The sequence below is a fragment of the Thamnophis elegans genome, chromosome 5 (assembly GCF_009769535.1).
Source record: "Thamnophis elegans isolate rThaEle1 chromosome 5, rThaEle1.pri, whole genome shotgun sequence".
Lineage (NCBI taxonomy): Eukaryota > Metazoa > Chordata > Lepidosauria > Squamata > Colubridae > Thamnophis > Thamnophis elegans.
In genome coordinates, this window is record NC_045545.1 from 22,152,630 (window position 1) to 22,165,578 (window position 12,949).

General features: G+C 39.2%; 1 protein-coding gene across 1 annotated transcript in view; it reads right to left on the minus strand.

Annotated features, from left to right (window-relative positions):
* Positions 1 to 3,875: 3,875 nt before the first annotated feature.
* Positions 3,876 to 12,949, minus strand: part of LOC116509345 (serine/threonine-protein kinase TNNI3K-like) — a 214,969-nt gene continuing 205,895 nt past the window's right edge. The window contains 2 exon segments of the mRNA XM_032218492.1: positions 3,876 to 3,952; positions 6,915 to 6,994. Of these exon segments, the coding sequence (XP_032074383.1) occupies positions 3,876 to 3,952; positions 6,915 to 6,994 (157 nt within the window).

Consider the following 12,949-nt stretch of genomic DNA (forward strand, 5'->3'; position numbering starts at 1 on the left):
TACTTTTCTGGTTATCAGAAGTAACTATTCTGACCCCCCTTTTCGCTCGTTCACAAATGACAGTCAGACAGAACTTCAAAGGAAATATCTTTATCAGTCCTGGCTCAAGTTGGCTGTGAGCCCAAAAATAAATGTAGATAAAGTCTCTGGCAAAAAGTTACACAGCAAAAGCAAAAACAAAAAGCTCTTACAGCAAACCAGGTTTACAGAAAGCAAATCACTTATCCAAGTGCCTCTTTGAATCTTGAAACAATGAACCACACACGATGAACAACGAACCACGAACGTTGACTTCTGCAACTAAGGCGTGTCTTTTATCTGCAGAAAATGACCCTAACGAGCAGCAGCTGCCCATTATTCCTGCATCCCGACGCAACTCACAGCAAGCTTCTGCTGAGTCGCAACAGGTAACTATATTAATACAAGGAGTCCACAGATAACTTCTGGTGGTGTTATTGACACTGTTTCATCGTTGACGTAGGTCTGATGTAATCCATATTATATTAAGAGACATGGTGGCTCAGTGGCTAAGACGCTGAGTTTGTCGATCAGAAAGGTTTGCAGTTTGGTGGTAACGAAGTGAGCACCCGTTACTTGTCCCAGCTTCTGCCAACCTAGCAGTTCGAAAGCATGTAAAAATGCAAGTAGAAAAATAGGGAATACTTTGGTGGGAAGATAACAGTGTTCTGTGCACCTTCAACATTTAGTCATGCCAGCCACATGACCATGAAGGTGTTGTCGGACAGCGCTGGCTCTTCAGCTTTGAAACGGAAATGAGCACTGCCCCTAGAGTCAGGAATGACTAGCACATATGTGTGAGGGGAACCTTTACCTTTAATCCATATTATTGCATTTCACCTCTAAGCCACTATTTAGCTCATGAAGGGATGAGGAATATCTTTTGGCACTGATTTGTGGCCTTATTGGCTTGCATCTACTGTTTTGAAAGCTTTGGTCATATGAACAGATAATAACATTCACTGTACTGAATGTTCTGTTTTGGATCATTCTCAGTACAAAATGCTGCACATCTGGCCAAGTGGTTTATGATTCACAATGTATATTGTTGTTACAGTAAGCTTTCATCTTGAGGGTTTCATGGTGTTCATTATACTTTTCATTGCAGTGTAACCCATCAACGGAGCATGTAAACTGTCCGCTGAGTGGATGATGGAACAGAATTCCCAGCTTAGCATATTTTTCAAGGTTGACTATGAAAGCATTTTAATACTTTGCATTGCATTAACCTCTGGATTCTGAGACACTTAAGCCTTTGCTACAGCTCATGAGTTTAACGCCTGCAGTTTGTCTTGCTTATAAAACAGTGATATGAATTGTTTGATTTCTGAATCCAAACATTTAGATCTATATCTGTCTCCACAGCACATAAAACCTGGAGGAAACAAAAGGGCTTTTTATGTTTAGCTTGTTTATTTGCAAATCCAACAGTCCCTGGGTCCTAGTCTTGTCACATCTGTGCTTGCACACATATGTATAAGCATGGCACCCAGAACAGCAAAATATTTCTGAACATGGTTTCCCCCTTAGGAGCACTAGGTGACACTGTGGAGCAGTATTTGTGTCAGCTGGACAGCCCTGAGCTTTTAGGCTTTTGTGCCGCTGTATTCTGAAGAGGTCTACATGCACAGTCATCCTCATTTCATTCTGTATTGTAAAATCTTCGGTCACAAAATTACCTGTTGGGATGCTCAAACCTGACTGCTCCTTTGTGGGTGAAGGCAGTTTGCATTTGATCAAAATACATAAATAGAGGGAATCTTCTTTTACCAACTGCCTTCTTTAATGATCGTTCACAGTTACTACGGTGATGAATTGTGATCAGTTCTTGCATTTACAAGACCTGTCGTTACTTTTAAAGCCCTACATGGTATTGGACCTGGTTACTTGAGAGACCGCCTCCTGCCAGTCACCTCCCAAAGACCTATTAGATCCCACAGACTAGGCCTCCTCTGAATTCCATCTGCCGGCCAATGTCGGCTGGCGACTCCCCGGAGGAGGGCCTTCTCTGTGGCTGCTCTGGCCCTCTGGAATGATCTCCCCGTTGAGATCCGGACCCTTACCACCCTTCCGGCCTTCCGCAAAGCAACTAAGACCTGGCTGTTCCGGCAGGCCTGGGGCTGTTGAACTATCCAGCCCCCTTCGAAGTTATGACTGTTGTTGTATCTTAAATTTCTGTTTTCTATTTTTATTTTTGTACCCCTTCCCCTTCTGATTGTTAGCTGCCCTGAGTCTTCCGGGAATAGGGCGGCATACAAGTCAAATAAAACCTAAACCAAAAACCTAAACCTAAACCTTTGCAGGCCTGTAAAGCAAAGGAAAGCTGAAGTAAGATCATAAGCATAGTCATGGTTTCACCTCATGATTGCTTTGCTTAACAACCAAGTTGCACTTCCCAATTGTGGTCACTAAATGAGAATTACATGTAGCTTTTTTTAAAAAAAGTAATCTTGATAACACAGGTCATTTCATTTCATCATGGCTGCCTTTTTCACTAATAAGGTAACATCCAATCCCACACCCAAATATACACATACACAGGTAGACATTTTTCATCAGAATGTATTTCTGGTGGTTTTACATATTTTCCTCTTCATATCTTCTTTTTTTTCTTGCGAGAGGCTAATGTCAGCTACAAAATTTACAGAAATCAATCAGCTTCTAAAATGTGTAGGTCTGTTTATAAGAAGGAGGATAAAATTCCCAAATGGTATCAAAAGCATTGCTTATTGTCTTCTGAACTACATTAAGATCCTACACGTGGGCAGCTTTAGGAACTGACTAGCTTGTTGATGGTAGAAGAAACTGATTTCAAATCTGACTACATCTTACTGCAGCCTTGGAAGCAAATGTTTGGACAACATTCAAGAAAAGCGACAAAGATCCGGTTCTCTGAATTGCATCCCCCTACAAGTCCATTAACACTAGTAATTATTCAAGAGAATATTAAAATAAACGAATAAATTACTCACTTTGAACAGAGCAAAGGAAAATAAGCCTGGACATCTCATATTAATCAGTTAACAATTTTGAACAGTATCACGTTAATCCACATTACATTGCAGTTTTAATTCAAATTGTTTGTAACAAATTAGCTTTAAAAAAAAAAGAACTTCTGGCTGATCTATCAACATAGATTACGCAAACGAGAGCCAGGGAAGATATAAAGAAGGGCAGGTAATATAAATTAGAAGGGCAGGTGATGGCTGACAGCAGTGTTTCTCAATCTCAACAACTTTTAAGACTTCTGGACTCCAATTCCCAGAATTTTGGGAGTTGAAGTCCACACTCTTAAATTTGTTGAGGTTGAGAAACACTGATCCGCAGCTTTGGAAGAGATACTGCGGAGCCCCCTCAGGTGATGGATGAGATCAAAGAATGCGTAGGTGAAAAGGAAAATGAGCAATCCTACAGGAAACATGGAGCCATAAATTTCTTTACTACCATGAAAGAAAGGAAGTGAAATTTTTCCACCATGGGGAGTCCTAAGATTGCGATTTCCCACAGTGTAACAATTATTTCCCTCTCTTCATGCTTGCTAGAGAAAATATATACCAGGCCCACTAATTACTTTTACTGGCACCACGAATACAGTACGTTCCTGGGTGAACAGCCTCTCTCCTAAATTCTGCAACTTCACTGATTTATGTTTCCTCACCTTCTTTAAATTACTGGAATAGGAGGGGAAAAAATGGTGAAGGAGTAATTTATTGGGGAAGCATTAGCTAACAGTAAATAAACAAGCTGGCCTAAGGCTCTTTGCTGTAATGTATGATGCCTGGGAACCGTGGCGACAGAGGAAGAATTGTTGCTGCCAATTGGTGGAGAGTCTCGCTGCAGGTAGATGGTTCCTGCTGTCAGCCACTGTCTTCAAAGCTGCCACTGTTGCTGCAGGAAGGAAATCGCAGTGTACTCATGGGATCCGACACATAACCTGTGGAAAACAAAAAAGAAGAAGCTTGGGTACTCATCGCAAATGCTGCTCAGCCTAGCTAAAGCACCTTGTCTCTCTTCTTCCCAGCTTCATCAAGCCTCTGTATACAGAAAGCAAGCACAGAGGGCTTCCCTGGTAGCAGAAATGCACAGATTTGCTGCCAAATATAAAGATCTGCTTCGGCCGCATCTTTTACGACCCGAAGTCACCCCATTCAAAGTCATTTCTTTTCCGGAAAACGACAGAGGTGGGATCTGACAGACAGACAGGATGCCATTTGTATTCACAATCACGCTAGCCATTTAAGATGATGGCCGATAGGAAAGTGGGAAACGTTAACACAGAAGTCTCACACTTCTGTTTGATTTTTAAATATACATATCTTGACCCTGAATGGAAGATTCGACTGGTCAACAATAAGCTGTCTGCCAGAAATAATTATGTCCTTAATCTTGGATTATTACTGTTACAAGTTTATACTATAAGTACCTGTTTGCTTATTAGAGCATTTATCATCTGGGCCATGGGTTAAATGTCATTGCTTCAATTATTCCTTTTGTGCAATATATGACTGTTTAGCCTAGTCACCAAATCTCTGAACAAAGACCATCATGGGTGAAGACTACTTATAACATAAACAAGATTTTTTTTTGGGGGGGGGGGGAGGAAGCCCAGCAGTGGTGAAATTCAATTTTTTTAAATTACTGATTCTATGGGTGTGGCTTGGTGGGCATGGCAGGGGAAGAATACTGCAAAATCTCCACTCCTACCCCACTCTGGGGCCAGCCAAAGGTAGTATTTGCCAGTTCTCCGAACTACTCAAAATTTCTGCTACTGGTTCCCCAAAACCTGTCAGAACCTGCTGAATTTCATCCCTGAAGCCAAATAACAAAAAAAGCCCTCCTCTCTAATTGCAAAAGGCAAGATCCCAATTCTTGCTGATTTGACAAAGTAAATGATTTCTCTCACTGCATCCAAATGAAGTCCTGAGACAGGCTGCTCCATTTCTTCTGGCTCCTTTATCTAAAGTACTGGTGGGAGTGTCTTTTTTTCTATATGGGCCCAGCATGCAAAGACCATCAAGTAAGTCTGCCATAAGCTCCAGATTCAAGGAAAATTTGAGAATATGTTAATATTAAAGTGCTATATTTCTTCCTTGCCTAATCTTAATACCAGAAAACTCATTAGTTTAATTCATGAGAATATTGCCTTACTTTGGAGCTTGTTAGATGGTACCTAAGACAACTAGCAGTACTGTGTCAAGGTTCTGGTAAGTCCTGGACATAAGTAATGCTAAGTGACCTCAAAGGTGGACAGGCCTACTTCTTTAGCAATTGCCTCAGACAATGATCATTCACAGTTTTGGCTGGTGAAAAAGTAACTTTATTTAGCATAACAAAAGTCTTCAGTTGAAACAGATCAAGGTCTGGTCAGTTGCAGGCAGCAGCTAAAGTTCTAATCAAGTAATTAAGGTCACAGAGCTGAGCTTGCAGTTAGCACTTTTTAGATAAGTACTGCACTGCAGAGAGAGAAAAAAGCAGGTCAGGAGGAGATCGCTTATTAAAGGAATCTATCTGGTCTGCAAAAAGGAGAAAAAGAAAAAAAAAACAGACGAGACACAGGACATTGTAGGAAAGAACTTTAGTTGAATTGGATGGCAATGGTCTTTGCAGCCCCACTCCCCTCTCTGTTACAGGGTTCATCTAGAAACTGTCATTTACCAATTGTTTCACAGAAACCAATTCAGGCACAAAAAGAGGATTACCTGTATTTAGCAATAGCAATAGCAATAGCAGTAGACTTATATACCGCTTCATAGGGCTTTCAGCCCTCTCTAAGCGGTTTACAGAGAGTCAGCATATTGCCCCCAACAATCTGGGTCCTCATTTTACCCACCTCGGAAGGATGGAAGGCTGAGTCAACCCTGAGCTGGTGAGATTTGAACCGCTGAACTGCTGATCTAGCAGTAGCCTGCAGTGCTGCATTTAACCACTGCGCCACCTTATTTAGTTTAACTTTAATTAAAGCTAAGCCACTTGAAGGTATTGCACAGCTCAAAGAGAAGCAACTGAGCCGTGATGGCGCAGTGGTTAGAATGCAGTATTGCAGGCTAATTCAGCTGACTTCCAGGAGTTTGATCCCCACTGGCTCAAAGTTGATCAGCTTTCTATCCAAGGTTGGTAAAATGAGGACCCAGATTGTTGGGGACTACATGCTGACCAGTGGTGGGATTCAAACTTTTTTACTACCAGTTCTGTGGATGTGGCTTGGTGGGAGTGGCATGGCTTGGTGGGCAGGCTTGATGGGCGTGGCAGGGGAAGGACACTGTAGAGATTTAGAGATTTTTTTTTTTTAGAGATTTTATTAATATTTGTAGGCCGCCCTTTTCCCTGAGGGGACTCAGGGCGGCTCACATAAAATCGGGGAAGGGGAGATACAGACATTAAGATAAGACATATAATAAAATAATAAACAACATACATTCATCATTCGGGAGGGGAACTATCCTTGTCCCCAGGCCTGACGGGCGAGCCAGTTCTTCAATTACCATTCAATTACCATTCCCTCCCCACTCCAGGGGAAGGTTACTGCAAAATCCCCATTCACTCCCAATCAGCTGGTACTCAGGAAGCAGAGAATAGATGGGGGCGGGGCCACTCAGAGGTGGTATTTACCAGTTCTTTGAACTACTCAAAATTTCTGCTACTGGTTCTCCAGAACTGGTCAGAACATGCTGACTATCACCTTTAATGCTAACTCTGTAAACCACTTAGAGAAGGCTGTAAAGCACTGTGAAGCGGGATATAAGTCTAAGTACTTGGCTATTGTTATCTCCTATTAGCACCATTGCTGATTTCTTATTTCTGGATGCTTTAAGTTTGGAGGATCAATTTCATTCCAAAGAAAACACCATCAGTCCATTAATACAGTTTATTACTATTGAAGAGGACTCATATTTTACCATTTTGGTCAATAGGTGAGCATTGAAAATTTCTTCTCATCTCTTCCAAAGAAAGGCCTTGAGAAGACTGCTGACCAGTGCTGAAAATTGTAGAAAAGAGAAATAGTGAAGAAGAGTACCATTTAGAGCTTGCTTCAAACCAGTATGATTTAAAAACAAACTACTCTCATTCAAAATATGAGGATGCCTTTTACAATACAAGAGCTGCACTGTAATAGTGGAAGGAGGAGGAGGAGAATATGGTTATAGAGAGAGAAACATTTCTGGAATAGCTTGTTTCTGACCTTGAGCTCTGCCCCAACGTCTGAACTACTTTCAGTGTTATTAGCAATCTGAGGTGATAGGTCCAGCACACTATAAATATTTTATTTACATCTGTACTATCAGGTTTGTGCATGCTAATTTCTTTGCTAAACAGAGCATTACCCTTTTGTAGCAAATCCCAATATTATTCACCGTAAACACATTCCTTTATTCTTGGAAGTGATCAGATAGAGCCAGCCTTTGCCAGCTGCTCTCAGTTGATGGGCAACTATCATTATCAAGTATTCCCTGTGAATGAAAAAAGAAGCTGCCCAACTGCCCATTAATAGCCAGGTAATTTGTAGAGCACATCTGTGCTGTGTCAAAGTCAGGAATTATTTGAAGTAATTTCAAAGAACAGTGTCTTCAAAGAACCTTTGGTGAAGTTGTGGCTGAAAGAACAAATTCAAGATTATTTCCAGCAATGCATCATCCAGGGTGATTTTGATCACAGTAATTTCAAACTGATGGCAGGTAAGAATTTCATAACTTCAATGGCTGGCTTCACACTATTGGATAAATAACTTAAATGTTTATTCTAAAGATGCCTTTCAGGAAATAAATCCCATTGAAACACAAGTGGCTTAATAATAAATAAACATTAGCTATCTATCGGAACCTTTACAGGCTATTTTTATAAGATTCATATTGTTCTTTTTCTTGTTCCTAAAATGTGCCTGCTTTCCAGTTAAATGAATATATAGAAATATATATATTATTATATAATCAGTTTGTGTTGCCTTGGGTATTAATATTTCCATCCGTTTGTCTCTATACAATCTGTCTCTTACATATTGTTTATCCATCTGTCCATCCATCCATCCATATCTGGCTTTTCTGATAATAATGCCAATGCTGAGAAATAAAGGATTAATAGTTGTTTACTGTCAGACTATATTTAATTAGGCTCGGATGCCAAGCCCAAACTTGTTGCTTTGAAAGAATTCTGTGGATCCTGTGGAAATATTTGAAAACTTTTGGTAAATGTTTTTGGGAGTGTTAAGAAGTATTTTCTGCATTGCAAGAGAGATGCTTTTTAAAGTGTATTATATTGAACATATTTGAACTTATATATTTTTCTGTGTTTACCATCTGGAATTTTAGAATGAAATATAGGCTAAATTACTTTTAATACTTGAATATGCAAATAATACATGAAACTAGCATCATATTAAAACCAGTTAATAATATTTGCTAATAAATATTCAACCATTTCAAAGCAAAGACTATTCTGAAACAAGTAATTCTTCTTAATAGCACCATTGTCCAGATTAGCCACACTGTTTCAATATCAATCTTTATTATTCTAAAACCAAATATGCTTGCAATGGAATATGACTCATCAGTTGAAACCCATCCATATCCTGCAAGTCCTGCATCTCTACTCTGTGGGTAGTAGAAGAATGAATTCGTGTCATTAGTGTTGCCAGGTCTCTACTGAATTGAAATGGTTTGTTCATTTATTTACTTAATTCAATCCATTTATTCTTTCTTGCTATTAGAGAAGCCATACTTTGTCTATGTCACTAATCCGACTTCACATTTACCTAAATTAAAACTAATGTGTAGTTACGAAAGTGTGCCCAGGCAACAGAATCTAATGAGTGTCAAGGTCAAATGCAAAACTCAGAAACACTAATATTATTTAAAATAGCTCTCAGAGTTGACATTACCTCAGACTCTACCAACACACTTTCCACTTCTTTTCAGAGAAGACTATTTCTTGGTGGAGAGATATTATTTAGTAACATTATTTGGAGCCGTCAGGTTAGAATGTTTATCAAAAGAGAAGATAAGATGTAGCTTTTAAAAAAATGGTTCAAACCCATGGCCCAAGTTAGTTACTCAGTTTATAGATGTATCAATTCATCTATGGCAGGAGTGTCAAACTCAAGGCATGTGGGGCAGATCCGGCCCACAGGGTGCTTAGAACTGGCCCATGAGTGCACCCTGGAAACAGTGAAGTACCGGCTTGCAGTGCCTGTGCCTTCACTGACAGAGGATTGCAGGAGGCTGTCCCAGCCAAAAACGAAGCTCAGGAGCCCATTTTTGCTGGTAGAGCATTCAGGTCACCACAGGAACTCCCAGACATGAGTGATGTCAAGATGGCCATGCCCACCTTGGCCACAATCACCCCAGCCCCACGAGGTCAAACACAGCTCTGATGCGGGCCTCAGTGAAATTAAGTTTGACACCCCTGATCTATGGTATGGTATTCTGGAGTACACTTTGGTGTTCTCTAAGCTTGATTGTTGTTTTGAATTGAATTTTGAATTGAATTTATTATATTTCTATGCCGCCCTTTCCCCAGAAGGGACTCAGGGCAGCTCACAACCCAAGTAAGGGGGTGGGGTTAGGGGATACAAATAGGGAGAGGACCTTGAAGACATTTCATTACCATCAGATGGCTAACATCATCTGATAGGTAAAGATGGTAACCAAAAACTGCTAATCAAACATTCAATGCGCACATATTTGGGCAAGTTAATAAGCTTGCATCTTAACATTTCTAAAATACACCACAAACAAATCATAATCCCAATGAGATTGCTCTCTGCCAGATATTTCAGTCTTAAGAGGGCAAGTATGTTCTCAGAGAGATGTAACTTTATCAAGGTGTTGGTTAATTTACTAGGATTGTTACTGACAGAAATGCAAATAATTTGTTCAGAACATGTTCAGTAACAGAAGGTGGAAGACTGGAACGAGTTCAGAACTAAGAAGGTGATGCTAGCTTCTTTGGAAATGAGGCTTCTGGATGTATTCCATTTAATTAGACTAAATAAATAAATTGGAATGTATTGATTTGGGATCCTGCTGATATTGTCAGAGCATTCTGTAACAAGAGCCAATTCATATTTCAGAAGTGGGAAAAAAACAAGTATGAAATAAAATCATCACTGCCTTGGTGTTTCTACTTTATTTACCAAAGGTGGATTCCAGTTGGTAAACATCTGAACAGAATTTGTTATCTCCAGATTCTGGAACCTGAGCATTTCTCCTTTATCAAGTACACCTTCTCTTCAGGTTTTCTTAGGTTACTTCTCCCCCATTTAAATTATTTTTCCACACTATTAAAATGGTGCCTTAGTTTCCAATAAGAGAAGCCATAAAACCATGCAATTAGTTACCAATCTTTTTAATCAAAACCAATGAAACCCTTCATAGCAAAGCCTCATAACTGAAATTGCTTTATAAAAATATTTTTTTAAGACTTGCAATCTTCATTTAAAAGTTATCAAATTTTATTGTCAATCATACTGAAAAAAAATCTACAGAGGCATACTACTAGATGCTGATTGTTGCCTTTCAAACACGTTTTCCTATGAAAAGCCTTATGAATTACAACGGCTATAAAAAACTTCCATATCATGATGGATGGATAACATAAAGAAGGACAGATGTAGCTGCTCTAAGAATATTGGAGATGGGCTTTTAAAATAATTATTTCTCCAGAAAACATATTAACAGTTATATGACATTTATTTAATTAAAAAAATTAATCACATATATAATTTTTATAATGTTTCTTCTCTCTGTCATGTCATAAAGTAACCAAAGAAATCCATGTAACTAATTGCACGTTTGGAAAACAAAAAAATGCATCACCAACTGTCAGGCATAAAAGGCCAGTCCACGTGTGAAGGTTAATTTAACTGATTTATTGCTAAAAGCATATGCACATGAATCTTCTCAACTAAAGATCAGTATCTGGTTAGAGGTAGATAAGAATCAGTGCCAATCAAAGAGGGGCTGGACTTAGTCCCTTTTCGGTTATGTAAGGATTCTAAACTGAATCTTCTTTTTAGTCCACCCTCTGGCTTTGCTATTCCTCCTCCTACACAGGGGTGTCAAATTCACAGCGTCACGTTGCTGTCATGTGAGGTATTGTGAAGATTTTTCCCTTCGCGGAGTGGCGTGGGCGTGGCTTGCATGTGACGCATCTGGCCTGAGGGCTGCCAGTTTGACACCCCTGTTCTACAGTGTCTGAAGACTTATGTAGTAGCTCATAGAAAATAAGACCATCAGAAAGTCACTGTAGATCAGCCTGTTTCCCAAACTGGCGGCCTCCAAAAGGATGTCCAAATGAGACAGTAAGCCTTGAAATTTATAAGATGGGCCAAAATGACATTTTCCTAAAATATTTTTCAAACATCTGTATGAAAAAGAAGTTGCTCAACATTATTTCAAAGAACAGAACTTTAAAAGATTTTGATGAAGTCATCATAGCTGATGTTCAGGCCTTTAGGTAGTTATGGAATGCCAAGAGGTTAAAAAAAAATTCTTGTGACTTTCAATGTACTTCCATCTCTCCACCAGTCTATAGCTCTCTGCTTTCCCATGTTTAATTAACACCCTCACCCCAAAAATACTCTACACAAATTTCCATTGGTATGTATGTATGTATGTATGTATGTATGTATGTATGTATGTATGTATGCATGCATGCATGCATGCATGCATGCATGTTGCCAATAAGGGAGAACACAGAAGATTTTCTTCTGTTTTAAAAATCCAAAGAAACCATTCATCCAATTTCTCTGGCAAATAGAGTGGATTAAGTTATAGACACAGTCAAATTCAGGATTATTTAAGAGAAGAAGGAAACTAAACATACATTTAGACTTTTTAAAAACTTGTTATTGTTGCAAATATATTTAGCACAAATAGTATGTGAACATTCAAGATATGAATTAATGTGAAGTAATATATGATAGAATCCCAACCACTGCATGTTCCAGATTGTAACCTAACACTTATCTTAAAAACGTCTGCTATTATATCACCAATTCTCTTCTGCAACTCATGAAGTTGTTCCTCTTTGTATTGTGTTTGGAAAACACAACAGACTAGAACATTCCAGTTTTCTTTTCGTGTATATTGTTTTACATGCTGTGCAAAGTAAAGAATTACTTGCTGAGTGGTGAACTGTTTTTAACATTGAAATAACCGGCCCAAACTCAAAACACATGGGGGGAAAAGTTGACACCTGCATATTTGTGTTGAAAAGATGCTGAGACATATATCTTGGGGAATTAATTAATGGTTTCAAGGCTAAACCTGGTTCTATAAGCTGTTTACTCTGTCTTTACTCTCAAGCATTAAAAGTCTACTCATTTTTTCCCATTCACTGGAATGAAAATGACAGACTACCTTCACTTTATATCAAATTTATGCTACTTCATTATCATTGTTATTCAGCCAAAGTTTGCAAATCAGTTAGGAAGTATGTTCATTCCTTAGATCAGGGATGGGGGAACTACGGCCCTTTTATCACTTGTGGACTTCAACTCCCAGAATTCCTAAGCCAGCCAGTTTAGGAATTCTGGGAGTTGAAGTCCATAAGCCATAAAGGGGTCATCGTTCTCCACCTCTACCCTAGATGATCAGGTAGTCTCAGAATTCAGAGATGAGAAATGGGGATTTGTGTGTGGGAGCACCAAAATGAAATTCCCATTTGCTGCTTCAAAAGGAATAGATGATGTGAAAAAGCTTTGTTGGAAATCCGGGAACACAGCTTCCCAAGACAATAAACAGATTAGAAAGTCCTTTCTCATATGGGTTATGCATATTTTATAGTTTATCCTTACATCAAAGATAGAAAACTGTCTATCTTCTCTATGTTTTCACACCCATATGTTGAGGCCTATGCCTAATAGACCTACATGAAGGTCCTTCTCTTTTGACTGAAGCATTGGCAAGGGAGCATCTGCTTTATGTCTCCAGATCCT